General features: G+C 45.2%; 1 protein-coding gene across 1 annotated transcript in view; it reads left to right on the top strand.

The window, feature by feature from the left end:
* The window catches only part of LOC138283997 (dual oxidase 2-like), a 150,314-nt gene extending 132,254 nt beyond the window's left edge, over positions 1-18,060 (top strand). The window contains exons 27-34 of the mRNA XM_069222327.1: positions 379-428; positions 1,565-1,692; positions 2,071-2,224; positions 10,461-10,693; positions 11,255-11,413; positions 13,025-13,180; positions 15,716-15,844; positions 17,604-18,060. Coding sequence (XP_069078428.1) covers positions 379-428; positions 1,565-1,692; positions 2,071-2,224; positions 10,461-10,693; positions 11,255-11,413; positions 13,025-13,180; positions 15,716-15,844; positions 17,604-17,726 — 1,132 coding nt within the window. The 3' untranslated portion in view covers positions 17,727-18,060. The remainder of the gene's footprint in view (positions 1-378; positions 429-1,564; positions 1,693-2,070; positions 2,225-10,460; positions 10,694-11,254; positions 11,414-13,024; positions 13,181-15,715; positions 15,845-17,603) is intronic.
* Positions 18,061-19,009: the final 949 nt, after the last annotated feature.

The raw sequence follows: 19,009 nt of genomic DNA, 5'->3' as shown, positions 1-19,009 counted from the left end.
GGGGCAAACGGTTCTATAACTGGGCCCGATGCATGTAACCCATAATGACACCTTAATCTTCACACGGGACCTCTTCCAGTGGGGCAGACCCGTAACCACTTAATTTCATCTGCTATTCTTTGCAACCCCAAATCTGCTTAACCACCAACTTCAGTTTGTTTGAGGAATCCTGTCAAGAGGCTGTTTACTTGCAACTGCTCTGTTTCATGAACAGGCACATTATTCACTGAGCAGTGGATCCATGCTTTTGTCTTCAGTAGTATTGCAATTGATAACAAACACTAAACACAGCCCCAGACGTGTAATATTTCGATGCACGAGGTATATGACTCTTCTGAGGCTCTATCGGAGAAATAACTAAGCTTTCTTTTTTTCCAGGTCTGACCAGCCTCAGAAGTACTACTGGTGGTTCTTTGAGACAGTTCCAGGTTAGTCAAATTTATTTTCTTTGCAAGCATCACAAGTAACTTTCAATTGAAGTAAACGATTTGATTTTATGAAGTGATCATATTTGTACAGTAGATAAACCACCAGCAGGACACATGGTAGAAAAATTAGCGACCATCAAAGAATCACATTTTTAAGTGAGGTCAGCAGAGTCCCACGTAAATTCGGCTTTGAAAGAAATATCGTTATGTTTTCCTTGACCATTGTTGTGTGTAGCTTATAAAAAAGGTTTTCTTATGTATTACATAGAAAGTTACTATCGGTGTAGAAAACAATATTATTTAGAATAGAACATTTTCAATGTCAGCATTTAGCGTAGAACACCCCTAATTAACAATACAAAAATGAAATGGGATGAGCAGGGTTTTTTTTACTCTCCCACTCAGTTGATGTGAAATGTTGCCGCATTAATTTAGGAGAAAAGTATTTCTTACCTAACATAGTTTTTACATAATGCCTGAGCTTTTGGTGTATATGTATAATGCCCTATGTACATTTGTCGTTAGGTTCACAGGTTCTCCCCTAGGCTAGCAGCCCAGTTTAGAAGACGGACAATTGTAATAGGGGTTTACCTGAAGGAGACTAATCAATCAATAATGAACCATAACCAGCATAGCAATAATTTGCCTGGAGGTACCAAGCTCACAATGCTTACTAGAGAAACGGGGTCATGTTCATGAGAAATTTAAGAAAACATGATATATTTTTTCACATCACAGTGCCAGAACCAAACAGGATCCCTATTAAGGAGAGATATGTGACTAATAAAACATATGTTAGTTTTGAAAAAATAAATACCAGAATTCATTAGGCTAAATTGTGTGGTTTGTACATGACTTGTATCTATTTGAAAATAATCCTTACCCGTGTTAAAGTTTCAGATCTCCCTCATGTCTATTCATTCCAGGCCTGAAGAGTCCAAACATAGCCTTGAGCCAGCAGGGAGGTAGAGGAGTCCTGTACTCAAAGACCTGGAGCCATAACCTCCTGAGTCAGAGCTTAGATTCACCTCGCGTAGATCAAGGGTCGGCTGTTTTGCCCTGAAATACCAATCAAGTGGAACACCTGTATGATGTTGTTGAAGTGTCACACCTGTTAATGTTTTATTCTATTACAGGAATGACGGGCGTGCTCCTTCTGGTGGTCCTTGCTATCATGTATGTCTTTGCATCCCGCCACTTCCGGCGCATCAGTTTCCGTGGTTTCTGGCTGACCCATCACCTTTATGTCGTGCTGTATATTCTGGTAAAGTGAACGGTGCTTCCTTCACTGACAACCTTCTCTTCTTGGTTTATAATAAGACAAATATTGGGCACAGCGGTGCTTCTTTTTAAGTGCCAATCCTCACAAATGAGGGCTCAACAATCACAGGAAAGTATTTGTATGTCAGCCAAGCCAGTTTACATGCATGGAAAGGAAGCCAGGTTTGACAAAGAGTCTGTATTTGTTTTATTGAAAGTCAATGTCCCTGAATGCACTGTGACATTAATGTGAGGTACCAGGCCCCAGCAGATAGCCTTGAGGTCATGCCACTTAATGTAACAATCTTCCCCCCTACTCATGTCACATTGACACGTATTACCTGGATGTGTGATGTAACCTGCATTCTGCTCTTTGTCACAGACCCTCATCCATGGCAGCTATGCCCTGATCCAGCAGCCCCGCTTCTACTTGTATCTCATTGTCCCAGCAATATTGTACGTGGGCGACAAGCTAATCAGCCTGAGCAGGAAGAAGCAAGAGATTGCTGTTGTGAAAGCAGAACTGCTTCCCTCTGGTAAGTGCACCTTATTAAGGACTGCGATGAGCTCAAGGAGCTCCTTGTTGAAAGAGGCCCTTTGGCTTGAGATGGATGATATTTACAGCAGCTTTGAAGGCTTTGTATGTCTTTTCGATGTCATATTTCCTTGTCACTTCGAACAGCATAATGGATTGTATTCGGCTTTACCGACAAGCACCTCACAATGTCAGATAACACAAAATCACTTTTTGTTTGCTTTAGGGAACAGAGAACTGATTGATGGAGAAAAGAAACACAACCCCTGGAAACTGGGTTATTTTTTCATAAGATGTTTGAAAAATAGGTCAAGTAGTTGTATAGCGCGGCATGCTAATTAAATGATGAGTGCGGTGAGTTCAACAAGGATGTTAGCTTCCTCAGGATGCAGTTTGTACTTGGTAGAGAGAGACCATATAGCACAATTACCTTAGTGGCAATGAACAGAGCATGAACTACTGAAGTGAGGGAGAGAAGGGAACAGAAGTGCAGCACAAGGACATTCATGTGCTACTACCATTGTTGACCTGTGAGGTTATTCCTTACCCTTATTGTATACTCTTTTCTTCAGCCCAAGACCATTATCATGTGGACAAATTAGGTGGGTGTGGCTAAGGAGTCGAAGATGCATTTTAAGCGAGCTCCTGGCCTAATCGTCGCAATCCCAAGTGATCCTGCACTAATAAATGCCCACGGCATCTCCTGAGTCCACTTCTGCTGCAGTTAACTTGAGAGCGGCATTCCTGATCTCTTTGGGTGACTCGTGGAGAACGGTCAGGACCCTGACACTGCCAGCGGGACTGCAACTGGGACTCCTGTCGGCCCTTCCACGTTGCCCCTTCCGAGGCTGTCGATCGGCAGAGCAGCCCTATGGACTGGCGAACTGGGGCCTGAACCAGACATGCGGCAGGAGGTATCACCAAAAAAGACTTGACTTACCGCGTGGAGATCATAGAGTCATTGAAATGAGGCAGACGAGGCCCTCCGACTACTCTCCAAGCACCAGTAAGGCAGATGCTCGCACACAGGGGCCGAGATGCATCAGGGGGTCGGAACAGCAACCGGCCTGCCCCGGGAATACTGGGGGACGACTGCAGAGACTGAAATGGCATGGACACCCCCGCTGACTCCATTCCTCTGTAATGCCGACGAGTGGGAGGAGCCCACCCGGGCTGGGGTGGCCCACAAAGAGAGTGCCCTCCCGACTCCTCGGCGGGGGAGACACCTGAAGGCCTAAGTTACCACACGGGGCATAAACACCTGCCCTTTGCAGCCCTCTGGTCCATTAACAGAGGGGGAGCGCCCCAAGACAACCCTCCCAGAGACCTCCCTGCCTTCCTGCCGTGCCACAAGGAGACAGCCTAACCAGCACCAGGCCCAGAGTCAGTCCTCGAGATGGGAGGCATCCGGCCCACATAAGATCAATTCTCTGAGAGCCCCCCCCGGTGCAGCCGAAAACCCCCTTATTCACACAGCCTATAAAATAGGCCCAGTGCATCTACCCTTGCCCCCTGCCTGGATGAGGGACTATCAGGGTGAGGCCTGTACATCTGAGCACCCACTGCTGGCAATCAGCTCACTAATTCAATTCACGCTTCTTGACTTGACTGGCTGACATAGGCAGAAACGGATGGACCCTAATCCAGTAGGTGGGAGCAGCTCACTACCAGCAAGCGGCCAGCTGCCCAGATGCACCGCACTCTGTGGAAGAACCTGCACCAGGATCCACTACCCAGTAATGGCCTAGCCCAAAGAGGGCAACACTAGAAGACCCCCTCACCTGTCACTGCCAGCAACTGGTGGCTGCTCCTCAAAAGCGTGAGCTGGGGGAGAGGATACAGTACCCGGATACTGGGAATCCTGCCCTACTGGGTGGTTCTCTGACCCCTGTAGGCCCCTTCCCCGGCCACTTGACTGCACAGTGAGTGACCTCTTGTAACCCCACAAGAATGACATCATGGACAAGCAAAAACGGACAAAAGAACAACGCAATCCACCTTCACCTGCACCCTGTTAGGGGGTGTGGGCTGCGAGACGGACACCCCTGGTCACTCCTGGGTCCCTGCTGATAAACTAGACACCATCCTGCAGGCAACAGAATCTTCCCAGTCCTCCGTCAAAGCACGCATAGAGTAGATTAGAGTTAAGATTGGCTTATTTTGAGAGGATCAACGCAAGCTGGGTGCCCGAGTCACCGACACAGAGCATCACCTCTTGGAGATGTCCCCTCAACTCGACCACCATGAAATACTCACCCAGGACCTCCCCAGCAGGGTGCATCATCTGGAGTCCTGAGCCATAGATGCAGAGGGGAGGGCCCAATGCAACAACATCCACGTAGTGGGCTCCCCAAGGGAGCGGAAGGTATTCAACATTTGATTTACTTTTTGGAACACTGGGTGCAATCATTTGCACCGGCCAACACTCTGACCCCTCACTTGACCATGGAGAGAGCACACCGAGTGCCGGCTCGCCGACCCCAAAACACCCCCCCTCGGGGCCACCCCCTTGCCCAGTCATAGCCCAACTGCTCCATTACAGGGACAGGGACATGATCCTCCAAGCTACCAGACTTGCAGCACCTTTGCTCTACGAAAACTGCAGAGCATCTGTATTCCGAGACTACACTGCTCGAGCACAAAGGAATCGGGCCTCCTTTCTAGAAGTGAAACACAAACTGCTAGATTTATCTGGCTGATACTTATTGCTTTTCCCAGCCAGACTGAAAATCATACATTAGAACCCCACCCACTTCTTCGAAGATCCTGCTTTGGCTTGGGTGGAAGCATGGTTTGATGGAACACGACGGCCCACTTCCAAATCCCAATCGACAATGCCCTGACTTGGATCACACGGGAGGCGAGGAGGGCGACCCAATGGCACAGATGGTCCACACCACGGACCCCATTTCCCACTTCCCCTCACTACAGTCAACAGTCAGCACTGCTCGTAGCCTTTGCCATTTGTCAGACTTCACCTTCTCACCACTCCATTTCAAGTACCCTGGGGTACTTGAAATGCCCCTGGATCTCTTGGAGGGACCGGTGGTGACCCCCCAATCAGCGGCCGACCTATGATCGCAACAAGAGCCCACTCCCTCACCACCTCCCCAGTTGCCTTCCATGATTTGGAGTCAATGGACCAATCACAGGCACTGCCCCTCCCCGCCCCCCGAAAATGAATATGGACTCTCCACAACATGGCATCACTTCCATATGGCGATTGCTGGCCCGAGCTCCAACAGTGTCACAGTTTGGCAACAGCGTGAGCATAAGTCACACCAATGGTATTAGCAAGAAAATGCTCACTTTCTATAAGTGGCATTTTCAAACACACAATCTTAAAATCAACTTCACTAAAAGATGTATTTTTAAATTGTGATCTCAGAGACCCCAAACTCCAAATGTCCATCCACTCCCAAAGGAAATCTACACTTTAGTCAGATTTAAAGGTAGCCCCCATGTTAACCTATGAGAGGGACAGGCCTTGCAAAAGTGAAAAACGAATTTAGCAATATTTCACTGTCAGGACATATAAAACACATTACTATGGCCCTCATTACAACTTTGACGGGCGGCGGAGGCCGCCCGCCAAAGTTGCGCTGCAGGAATACCGGGCCGGCATTCTGAGTTTCCCGCTGGGCGGGCGGGCGGCCGCATTAAGGCCGCCCGCCAGCCCAGCGGGAAACAACCTTCCCACGAGGACGCCGGCTCGGAATCGAGCCGGCGGAGTGGGAAGGTGCGACGGGTGCAGTGGCACCCGTCGCGTATTTCACTGTCTGCAATGCAGACAGTGAAATACAAAGTGGGGCCCTCTTACGGGGGCCCCTGCAGTGCACATGCCATTGGCATGGGCACTGCAGGGGCCCCCAGGGGCCCCACGACAAGCCATACCGCCATCCTGTTCCTGGCGGCCGAACCGCCAGGAACAGGATGGCGGTATGGCTTGTCAGAATCCCCTCGGCGGCGCAGCAAGCTGCGCCGCCTTGGAGGATTCAAACGGGCCACGGGAAACTGGCGGGAGACCGCCAGTTTTCCTGTTCTGACCGCGGCGTTACCGCCGCGGTCAGAATGCCCTGCGGGGCACCGCCAGCCTGTCGGCGGTGCTCCCGCGTGCCGCGGCCCTGGCGGTTCTATACCGCCAGGGTCGTAATGAGGGCCTATATGTCCTACCTTAACCATTCATTGCACCCTGCCCTGGGGACTAACTAGGGCCTACCTTAGGGGTCTCTAACATGTAAGAAAAGGGAATGTTTAGGCCTGCCAAGTGGGTACACTTGCCAAGTCGAATTTACAGTTAAAACTGGACAGCCATGATTACAGAGCAACTTATGTGGGTGGCACAACCAGTGCTGCAGGCCAACTAGTAGGATTTGATTTACAGGCCCTGGGCACCTCTAGTGCACTGTACTAGGAACTTACTAATAAATCAAATATGCCAATCATGGATAAGCCAATTACATATACATTTTGTAAAGGAGCACTTGCACTTTAGCACTGGTTAGCAGTGGTAAAGTGCTCAGAGTAACAAAAACAGCAAACTCAGAGTCCAGCACACATCCAAAACCTGGGAATTAGAGGCAAAAAGTTAAGGGGGACCATGCCAAGGATGAAAAGTCTAACAACCCCCCACAATAGTTTTTTTGTGACCTTGATCCTTTACTTGGGGGTGACAGTAGGCGACAAATTGCCCTTGTAACGCTCCAGCTGCCAGTGGGAAGCCCCTTCTTTCGAAACTGGCAGCCCAGCTCCATTGAGTGGCTCACTGGCTGGCTGGGTGGCAAGAACACCTTCAAGACCACTACCAAGGCTGGCCCACTCCACCCATATACGCTCCGGCAACTCCTTCATCCCGATATCAAGATACATTGCACATGGTCGCTACTAGGGTGGCTGGTGCAGAGGTGTCTCACAAGAGCTCCCTGATTTACAAGCAAAGGCACCTTCTATGCTCCCAACATCCTACTACTGGGACTCCCCAGTACACAGGGCCTAATCACTGTGGAGCAGTTGGTTTACTGGCAAACCTGTGGATTTGACACAATGGGTGACCTGTTCTGAGACGGCCAACTCTTAACCTTTGAGGAGCTCTAACATGAATACGCTATCACATCCGAAAGTTTCTTTTATATGGACGCCTACTGGCCTCCATGCACTCTCTCTGGGGACCACTAGAGGCGGAACCACCCAGACATGCAGTCATTCATTCCATTTACCTCATGGGTCATGGGAGACATCTCATCACCTGGCTTAACAAAGCCCTCCGAATGAACATAAGCACACCTTTAGCACACCTTCGACAAAAGTGGGAAGATGACCTCGGCGGACCCCTTCACAACTTTGAATGGGTTAAGGCACTGGAATCCCCTAAAATATACAATTCATGCTTCTACACCAGGCCTACCTGACTCCTATCAGCCTCAATAACTTTTTCCCCGCAGCACACCTCACCTGCTTGTGATGTTTGAGCCCTATGGCAAACCTCCAACATATGTTTTGGTCATGTCCAGCCCTGGCACAATTCTGGGACGAGATTCATGCCATCCTAGCCGCGGTTACAGAACTTACTACTTTGAAAACCTGGGCTACCAACTCCCTGGGAATCTTCCCAAGATGCAAATACCATAAGTTGCACGCTTGTTTTGCTAACTTGACCTTCCTGTTGGCTAATCGCCTCTGCGACAGAAATTCCATGCTCAGATCGGAAATCTGCAACTTCTGCTTGACACTCTACAGCAAGGTTCCAACAGACTGTCTCTAGCATGAGCCTCATGTCACAGTCAAAAGAAATGAAGTGCTCTGATGCCATACTATGTTAAGGGTAAGGGATGGTTGAAAACACATTTTTTTGCCATGTTGAAATAGAAGTGGCAATCATGTTTGGTTCCAAAGCAATTGGTTTTATGTATTTGCTGAGGCTGAAAAATAATCACCTATTTGAATGTGTGTTTACAGAAGCAATGTATATGCTCTCAGCGTTTGTCATGTTTCTAGAATGAAACCTTGTATAAAGGGCTTGAAGGGTGGCCTGCATATTTATGTTTTCAAGGAGGATTTAATTCTTTTTTATTTTGCTAACAAAATTAATGCTGAAGGTAACACTGAAAAACTTACAGAATCTGGATAAAACATTGAGGTCAATTGAGAATAATTAGTTAATGCCACGGTTATTTACCGATAATCTTCATTACCCTTAGTCCATCTCGTCCTCGTCACAGTCATTCCGAAATGAGTTGCTGTCACCTCGCAACACGGAACAAAGAACAGCTGGATCCTAGAACGCCAGGTCCACCCACGCATTCTGGGTGCTATAAAGGGGGATGGCACTTCTGGCTCCTTCTATATAGCCAAGCCCAGTCAAAGGACTGATAGGAGGGAGAGTGGGTGCGGTGTACTGTCTGTGACGAGGACAAAATGGACTAAGGTTAATGAGAATTACAGGTAAGTAACGGGGGCATTACCCCTACGTCCCTCGCCCTTGTCCCAGTTATTACTCCATGAGGTATACCAAAGCTTTAAGTACTTTGATGAACTAATTGAAGGAAACGGGGCATCCGTACAACACCATCATTTCATAGATGCAAAAATCGGAAAAACACACAACACAGAAAGAGGAAATCAAAGTGCAGAGTTCAAAACTCCTTCACCCAAGCTCAACTGTAAACCAGAAACACTATTCAGGTGATAGTGCCTAGCAAAAGTATGTTCTGAGGATCAGGTGGCCACCCTACAGATTTCTTGTACAGAAACACCTTGGACTGCCACCCAGGAGGTCGTCATACCCCTCGTGGACTTCCCCTGAACCTGAAGGTCCCTTGCCAAGTCTTGAAGGACCATTGAGATGATCGATTTAATCTATTTACTCAAAGTCATAGAGGACGCCTTCCTGCCTCGCCCTGTCTGTCCAAAGGTTACAGTGAGTCAGTTTTCCTGAATTGCTGAGAACTAAAGACATATAGCAAAAGAGATCTTTTAGCGTCAAGTGAATGCAAGAAATGTTTCTCCCGGGAGGTGGGAGAGGGAAAGAAAGAAGGAAGAAGAATTTCCTCTGACCTATGAAAAATGGAATTGACCTTAGGAACAAAGGTATGACCAGGTTTCAACACAACACCATTATCCAGAAACCAAAGAAAAGGAGAGCAGAATTTGAATGCACCAAACTCTCAAATTCTCCTGGCCAACATGATTGCCATCAGAAAAAGCACCTTATATGAAGAAAATTTAAATTCCCCCTCATCCAGAGGCGCAAATGAAGGGAACTGCAAAGCACATAAGACAGCCAGAAGATCCCAGGCAAGAGAAAGCGGAATCTACGGTGGCTGCACCATAGAAAAACTACTGAAAACTCTAGAAATCAGAGACTGGATCACAGAAAAGGACCTAAAAGCCTTGCTAGCAACAACTGAGTCTTCAATGTGAAAAGAGAAAGATGCAAGTGAAACGTATCCAGAAGAAAGTGCAAAACAGTAGACAAACTACAGGTGGGTGCAGAAAAAGAACGAGCAGAACACCATGTGTCAAAAGACTTCCAGTGCTTTGAACAGGATTTGAAAGTGGGAAGACCATCTTGAGTGTTGAATGACCAAGGCAGGAGAATGGCCCTGTGCTAGGAGATCTGATTTCTCAACCTCCAAACTGACAGAGTAAGTTGAAGCTGAAAGGTCAGGGGCGAATATCTGAGGGGATAAGGGAATTTTGGAAACATCCAAGGAGGAAGGAGAACCAGGGACTAGAGGAGCAAAAACCAGGATCTCCGCAGCCAGTAAGGGACTGCCAGTATCAAGTCCCCTCTCTCCTGCTTGAACTTGTAGAGAACACTCGGAATCAATGGGAAAGGAGGAAATGCATAAAGAAGATGGTGACAGCACCTCATGTTGTAATGACTGGGACGAGGGACATAGGGGTAATGTGTTGTTTAAAATTCACAAAGGTAAGTGATATTGGTGAACTAAGGGGTATATCAACAAACCCACACCCCATGTTTGATGATGACATGTGACATTGTGTCTCATAACAGCATCGTCAGTGACGTCCATATAGCATAACCAATAAAATAGAATGTTTCTGGGTCCACAAACACTTTAATATCACACTTTGCCGTGAATACCCTACTGGTAATCTATGACTAAAGACATACACTTATAATGGGAACAGCTTAGCTGTCCAGGAGCACATAGGATGGATTGTGTTACCCATGAGTGCAATGTGAGATCACAGTAACACTTTTTATCTACTAGGTGTCACAAATCTCAAGTTTCAGAGGCCAGAGGACTTTGATTACAAGTCTGGGCAGTGGGTAAGAATTGCCTGCCTCTCCCTGGGAACCAATGAGTACCACCCCTTCACGCTCACCTCTGCTCCACATGAAGACACGCTGAGCCTGCACATTAGGGCTGCTGGGCCATGGACCACCCGCTTGAGGGAGCTCTACTCCCCCGACAGTCTGGCTGAGTTAGAAGGTTACCCTAAGGTAAATGGAAAAAGGCCTTCTTCCCCTTCGTTAGCTATGTGCATTAGTTCTATTTGTTTATTCTTAATCCTACATTGTAGATGGGCCCTTTGTTTTTTTTTTACCCTGAGCTATTCATGGCCCTCTCATTTACAGTTTGCTGTATGTGTGCCACTTTTGGGTTTATCTTTGCTTTGTGAGTTTTTACCCTTGCTCAAGGTTTGTGGATGCCCTCTTGTTTTTGTCCCTTGTTTATGAAAGCCACTTTTGTTTTTGGCCCATTTTTATAACTGTGCCTTTATGTTTGTCGAATATAAAGCACTGTAAATAAAACTAAATAAGAAATAATGTAATATAAATAATATAATAAAAAGCAATGTGCTGCCTTGGTGACTTTAGATTTACTAAACCACATAGAGCCACGTAAAGTAGCTTTGCACGGCTTAGTAAGACCCACTTCCCGAAGAAAGCCATTTGTAGGGCTGTCCTCAAATGTGATTTTTCACATATTTATAGATGAAACCATTTAGGATCGATAAAAATAAATGTGATTTTTCACAAATTATTGTTCCCTTAATTAAGATTTACCTGGATGGACCTTTTGGAGAGGGGCATCAAGAGTGGAACAAGTTTGAAGTTTCAGTCCTAGTGGGCGGAGGTATCGGAGTGACACCCTTTGCTTCCATCCTCAAAGATCTGGTCTTTAAATCATCTGTCAACTCTAAGATTTTATGTAAAAAGGTAAGAAGTACTCATAATTATTGAACGATCTTGTACAAGAAGTGAGCAGGTTATGATGATACAAGGTTGCAGTTGAAGAAGTGGGAAAGTGATAATAATACAAGACCCGGTGAAGGAAACGAAAAATGCTAGTAATAGAAAGATCCTGAATAAAAAAGACACACTTATAATGATACTAACCTGCGCTGTGCAGAATTATATATTGTAACAAAGCAATGGTTTTAAAAGCATAAATGCCTATGACCATAGGCAAAGGGCTATAATTAACTATTGCATATAGCGGACAGCAGTATTTTAAATGTGTCCACATAGATGTAAGCATAGTAGAAATACCACCGTCTGCTATTCTGTCTATATAGTTTGTAGTGAAGTGATTTCACAGTTCATACAAGCTGTAATCAAAAAGACTTGCTACCATGTGGGACGAAACAGACCACAGTCACTTGGATATAGCTTTCATGCTTAGGCCTAAGAATCAAACAATTGTGTTTTTTCCACAAAAGAGAATCCCTGACTTGCCATTTTTGGGCCTTTCTTCCAATACATCCAGTATAAAACAAGACATTTAAAAAATAAATAGTCACTGCTCTTTAGAGAACTGTTCTTTCTCACATCACTAAAAAATAAATTTGGGCCAACATCCCAAATTCAGTGGGTGCACAAACAACTTGGTTAATATTAGTTGTCAGATAACCTGTAGATAGGACAGTGTGAAGGAAGTGATATTGATATAGTGATGTTTCGATTATACATCTGAAATTCAAAGTAGACAATCATGTTGTGAATGAATGTAAGGTTGCTGTGTTCACCCATCAACCCTTTGTAGGACCAATGCTTACATACTCAGACACTGTTTAAGTAGATCAGATTTATATGGTGATTGGTAGAACTTGTGTAAGAAAGTAGTGGTGATACAGTGAGGCTTAGATCCAATGTAAAAGTGTCGGTGTAGTAGACAGCATCAAGGTATCTTTCCCTAATAGCATATGTAAAATTATGTGTAATTTATTCACACTCACAAACTTGCCCTCCTTAATAGTTGACCAGAAAAAGCATTAAGTACTATTACGATAACCGTGGTAATGGTCTGTGGGGTAAAACCCTGATGCAGAATTATACGTTTTTATACTGATAATGAGGAATACCACACAGATCAGTGTTTGGACACCAACTAACACGAGTTAATGATGTATTCCGAGGTGTTTTCCCCAAGCACATTTCACCAGCTGAGACCTGGCGAAATGTGATGGAGTATAACCACGCACAGTACTACTTCAACCCTTCACCCAAGTGAGAATTATCACAAAACACTTAGGAGGTTATTACAACTTTGGAGGAGGTGTTAATCCGTCCCAAATGTGACGGATATACCACCAGCCGTATTACGAGTTCCATAGGATATAATGGACTCGTAATACGGCTGGTGGTATATCCGTCACTTTACCGTCACTTTTGGGACGGATTAACACCTCCTCCAAAGTTGTAATAACCCCCTTAATGAGGTCAGCTGTATCTGATGGACATTATTTTTCCAGTTTGATCGCCCATCTTACTAGCAGCATGCAAATCTTCATCATGTAACATTGAATCGTCTGGTTTGTGTGGCTTCAGGTTTACTTCATCTGGGTGACCCGTACGCAGCGACAGTTTGAGTGGCTGGCAGACATCATTCGGGATTTGGAGGCGAACGATAAGAATGACCTGGTGTCTGTACACATCTACATCACCCAGCTGGCTGAGAAGTTTGACCTCCGCACCACCATGCTGGTATGCTGATTTTTTTCAGGGACTCGGGTAAAACACTGAAAGACTCTCGGGGGAGAGAGGAATGCAAACGTTGGCACTATTACTGACTGTGACTATATAAAATCAGCACAGCATCTTGTTAAATTCCTATTTATGCTGCTACCTTCATGATTCTTGAGACCAGGAATAGCAAGAGCAGTGTCAGTGGCACCAAACTGCAAGCTAGGGGTTGCAGAGCAAACCTTGGAAGGCCCTAATTGCCAGCCATGATTAACTGATTTGTTTAAAATAGAAACCATAACAAATTACCAGTTATGCAGCCACATTCGGACAAACACTGCATAGTTAGTGAGCAAAGTGTTTTCAAGTCATGTCTGCCTTTTTTAATACTGCCTTTTGTTTATGCTTTAATGCTTTGGTTGCATATGTTTAATACGTTATTACTGTGACCACCTTGCACAAATGTAATTTGGGTCAGGATGTTTTAGCACCTGATGTCATTGATTGGTCCAAATGACCATGTAAGTAATCCAGTTTCCACGAGCTTTGCAGAAAGGCCCTCAAAGTCAGGAAATCATGTGGCCTGGACTCCCGGTGGTGTTGTGTAATATGGAGCAGGGTTCTGGTCACTAGGCAAGTAGTTTAAATCAAGAAAACAAAGCAGACATCAATCCTGATACACAACTTTTATTTAAAAAGGTATTCTTTGCATTCAAGGCACAAATTTTCTTTCTAAAGTAGTGAAGCCCTCTTACTTTCAACAGTATGCTCCTTAAGATCTTGCACCCCTTCGTGTAGTACTGACATTTGCAAAAATATTTTTGCTTTGCTGCTTGGGCATTCTGCAATGTTATGTGATAGGGTACCACATGTTAATCAATCAGTGGATCTTTAAATCAAGGCTTATGACCCCGGGGTGTATCCAGGCACTCTGGGAAATTGCTGTGCACCTGGGCTACTCCTCAGATAGCCATGTCTTGAGCTTTTTCCTGAAGTAGTGGAGGGTGTGCCATGTGTGAAGGTGGGGGGAGGTTATTCCAGGACCTTACAGTGAGGTAGGAGAAGGAGCGGCCTCCGCTGTGGCTGCGTTGGATTCTTGGGACATGCATGAGGGTGAGAGCGAGAGCACGAAGGAGAGTCTGTGGTTGATTAGCTTGGGTCCAATATTGTGAAGTGCTTTGTAACTGATCGTCAGAACCTTGAATTTGCATCTCTTGTGCACCAGCAGCCAGTGTAGATCTATGAGCTTGGGGGTGAGGTGGGCACTTCTGGGGAGGTCTAGGATGAGTCTTACTGCTGCATACTTAATGCTCTGGAGGCAGTGGAGGAGCTGGGCGGGGAGTCTGATGTAGAAGGTGTTTCGGTAGTCTAGTCTGCTGGTGATGATGGCTTGGATGACCACCTTTCTGGAGATCCATTGGACAATCTTACGTAGCATGCAGAGGTTATGGAACTTCGAGGACCCCACTGTGTTTGTCTGCTGTTTAAAGGTAATTTTGCTGTCGATGATGATGTCAAGGTTGCATGCATGGTCTGTGGGGGTCGGAGGTTGTCCGAACATGGATAGCCACCAGAAGGCATCCAGGGGGAGCGGTTGCTTCCAAAGCTGATCATCTCCATTTTGTCTGTGTTCAGTTTCAAGCAGTTAAATCTCATCCATTCAACAACGTGTGTCATGGTGTTGCTGAAGTTGTCTCTGGGGGTGGCATGGGTTACAGTGAGGGAGAGTATTAGCTGTGTCGTTGGCATAGGAGATGATGTTGAGTCCATGGGAATGGACAATTTCAGCTACTGGTGTCACCTAGACATTGAAGAGGGTGGGGCTGAGGGGCAATCCCTGAGGGACACCGCAAATGTTGTTCTTAGGTTCTGACATGAAAGGTGGGAGGCAGACCCTCTGGGTGCAGCCTGTGATGAAGACGTGGATCCATTTTAGGGCGTTGCTTCGGATCCCGATGTGGTGGAGTCTGAAGGTGAGGGTGAAGTGTGAGATGGTGCCGAAAGGAGGATCAGGGCTGTTTTCTCTCTGTGGTCTAGGAGGGTCCTGATGTAGTCCGTTGCAGTAATGAGGGCAGTCTCTGTGCTGTGGTTGGAGTGGAAACCACATTGGAAGGAGTTTAGCAGGTTGTGGTGTTCAGAGAGTTGCTCGCTGATGGCTTTTTCCAGGACCTTGGCTGAGAAGGGGAGCAGAGGGACAGGGTGGTAATTTTTGAGCTCGATGTCACATTATTATCAGTTCTTTAAGGCTTTGCGAGAGGTTCCAGATGAGGGCTTATTTATGCATCATATGTTTGCAGTTTTGCTAGCCCTTCAAATAGAGGCAACTACTGAACTCTCTCATTTACACTGTTTCTCGTAATCTGACTGGTCAGGGTCCTTGGCTATCAGGCAGTATTATGAAATACACTTCTGGTTAGGAACTGTTGGATGATGTTGTATTATGTAGTGAATAAACGTGGAGAAATGAAAAAGTCAGAATTGAGTTATTCAGAAGTTAGAAAATGTGCCTTTGATCTAAAATGCTCTCTTAACTCTTGTGCCTGTTTATCATTTCAGTACATCTGTGAACGTCACTTCCAGAAAGTGCTGAACCAGAGCTTGTTCACGGGGCTGCGCTCCATCACTCACTTCGGTAGACCCCCATTCGTTCAATTCTTCGACTCATTACAAGAAGTTCATCCTGAGGTCTGTAATGGTCATTGCTAAGCATGAGTTTCCCATCCACTGCCTACGCTCTTCTTTATGTGTCATCTTCTTGCTCATTTTTATTGTTAAACAGCATTGTAGTTACATTTATGTAGGATCAGGCTCCTTGTGGACAGGACTTATAGACCCACACAACCCTAATATTTTGCTTTAAATTAAAACCATTACATATTACACACAATGAAAGCTAAGAGCAGGGATACACTGTTCTTTTGTCAGCTTTGCGCATACAAGATGGTAGTTTAAGTGATATTGCCTCTGCCACAGGTTTGCTCGCTCCACATTGTCTGAGATCTACATTTGCTCATTTTCCATTTGTGTACAGGGAACTTGTACCTTAGTAGCGGCTGCTGAACCTTTAAAGCGATAGGGCATAAATACCCACACCAAAATACAGGCAGCAAACACACAAATGAAGTAAGCTCTACTTCTTCAAGGGTGCTCTTGCATGGTGTTCTCTGACTGAGAAAAGTTCTGAAAAAAAGGGGCTAAATAGCACAATTTTCACATGAATTGCTAACAGGCTCATTTTCCTTAACTGAACTCATGAAGTATTGGACTATTTTAGTAATGTGCCAAGAAAGCAGGACTCGCCTCAAAATAGTTTGAAACGCTGTTGGAAAATGGAGCATCTTCATCACTTTCTCAACTAAAAATATTTAACCAGTCAATAATACAAGAAGTTGTGAAAATACAATTTGGCATTCTCTGCAAACTTTCATAGCAGCTATGTACAAATCCAACAATAATTATGTAATAATGTTTTTTGCAATCTGCTCCAAAGAAAGGAGCAATTAAAAAAGACAGGAGACATGCCCATCACCCCAATGGCCAGCACAGGGGACAAGTGTTCCCTGGGCATGGCCATTGCCCACAGTGCCATGCAGGGGGCCCCTTGTTAGGGCCCCCAATGGCACTTTTAAAAAAAGTCCCCTCATACTTACCTATACTTACCCTGTGGTGTCCCTCTGGTGTGGGCCAGGGTGTTCCTGGGGTTTGGGGTTGGCACCTGTGGGCCCATTCCATGGTGTTTGACCATGTAAATGGATCCAAAGGTCCCCTAACGCCTGGTCTGACCCAGGTGTTAAATAATGGCACTAAGCAAGCTTAGTGCCATTACTTGGGGGCCACATCCCACCCATGCGTCAATTTTGCACAGGGGATAAATATGGTGCTATGGCGATAGTGCCATCTTTGGATGGGAACGCCTACCTTGCATCTCATTGACATAAAGGTAGGTTCATGCATCCAAAAAAGACGTGTCTAGGGTCAAAATATAAATATGGAGTTAAGTTTGCAGCGAATTAGCGTAAAAGAAATTACGCAAATGTAGCGCAAACAGAGTTCAAATATGCCCCTTTGTGTTCTGAATGATTTAGGAGAAGCAAAAAGTCTGCCACAGGCTTGTAATAAAGATAATTAAATAATAGGTTAAAGCATATGAGATCCAAGAAATGGTTGATAGGTCAATGGTTGAATTTGGGACTTGCTCAGAGAGGCAATGAGCAATTTGAAATCAATGCGGGTTAACAGTGATAGCAAATATGTAGATCCCGGAGCTTCAAGATAGGATCAAACTGTGAGGCATGCCCTCAGATCTATAAGACTCCTATTGAAGCTTATCTAAATCTGTATCTTCTGTGCACCACTATTGTGAATTTTACCTATCTTCAAACCCTACTTTTCCACTTTGCCTTTTTAAATTAAAAATTTAAATGTTTTATTTTTATCCCTTTAGGTGCGCAAGATTGGGGTCTTCAGCTGTGGGCCCCCGGGCATGACCAAGAATGTGGAAAAAGCTTGTCGTCAGCTGAACAAACGAGATCAGGCCCACTTTATGCATCATTACGAGAACTTCTGAATATTGCTAATCAGATTGCAGAGTTTTGTTTCTCATTTATATATTTTGTAGAATATAGATGTTCCGCATTTCAACTCCAAGGATAGTCAACTACACACCCTTAAGCTACAGGCTTCTGCCCCATTTGGAAGGTCCTGCCTAAAACCCCCATTTTCATATACACCCCTGTGCAGAGCCAGGATGCTGTCAATCCGAGTAGCAGATTTTCCATTTCCCATGACAGTGATGTATTTTTCAGAGTAATCCCTCCAACGTTGCACCTCAGAATCTTAATGTCATGTCTTTGCTGCAAGTCTGTTTATTTTTTAACCCAATAAAGTTTTGTACAAATTTTCTCTTGTGTGATTGCTACTTTGATTCTTTGTTCCATATGATTTAATTGCAGGCACAATGTATACGTTCTTGTGCTAGCATACTAGAAACATTCAGTTACTGTCCATTGTTCTATACATTTCTGCAAAACTATTATTCATCTGGATTTTACTCCGTAAACCAGATGCTGTCTACGTTGTCCCACCCTACCCCAGTTTCTCCCCTGCTCAATATTCTCAAACACACTCTAGTACCTATCCTGAACATTTTAATAATGTCTGACCTAGTTCCAGCATCTGTGCTACCGGTGTCTCAGCTGCTGTGGAATCTACTACTTTACTACTGTGCCTCTTTGTTATTTCATCAAACTTCAGCATCATATAACATCCCATCCAATTCAGCCAATGTGTGATAGATCACTTCCTGAAAAAATACAACCTCATCCTCTACTCACTTGCACGTTACAATTTTTCACCTGATCTTGATAACTTCACCCACTGGAAACGCTTGCTGCAATCCCTCCCCTCCTGGGCCCTCAAATATTATCAGACACACTCCTCAAATACCCTTCCACTATTGACTCACACTATCAATGACCCAACGTAGTCTCTGCAGCCCCCTATTACAAGCAGGGACAATTCCTTCTATCCATGCACGTACAACCACAATGTGTGTACTCCTACAGAAATGGAGGAAACCACAACCTCAGAACATCTCGAATCCTATGTACATGCGCTGAATAATTTGATGTCTACCCTCACTGATGTCAAATCCTACTACTAGATCGGGACACAATCTTCTCATTGCACTCCCACCACAGACATCTTACTCACACCATAAATATGTTTTTGTGCCCTCATCACAAACTTGTAATGCATTCCTCCCTCTCAGGTAAAGACCTTGCCCTGATTCTCCTCTAGAATCGTGGGAATTAGAATTGACCTTTCAACATATGCCCAGAGCCATTGTAT

This window comes from Pleurodeles waltl, chromosome 3_1 (assembly GCF_031143425.1).
Source record: "Pleurodeles waltl isolate 20211129_DDA chromosome 3_1, aPleWal1.hap1.20221129, whole genome shotgun sequence".
In the NCBI taxonomy this organism is placed as follows: domain Eukaryota; kingdom Metazoa; phylum Chordata; class Amphibia; order Caudata; family Salamandridae; genus Pleurodeles; species Pleurodeles waltl.
The sequence above is the reverse complement of the archived record's forward strand: the minus strand, read 5'-3'. Positions and strand labels throughout refer to the sequence as shown.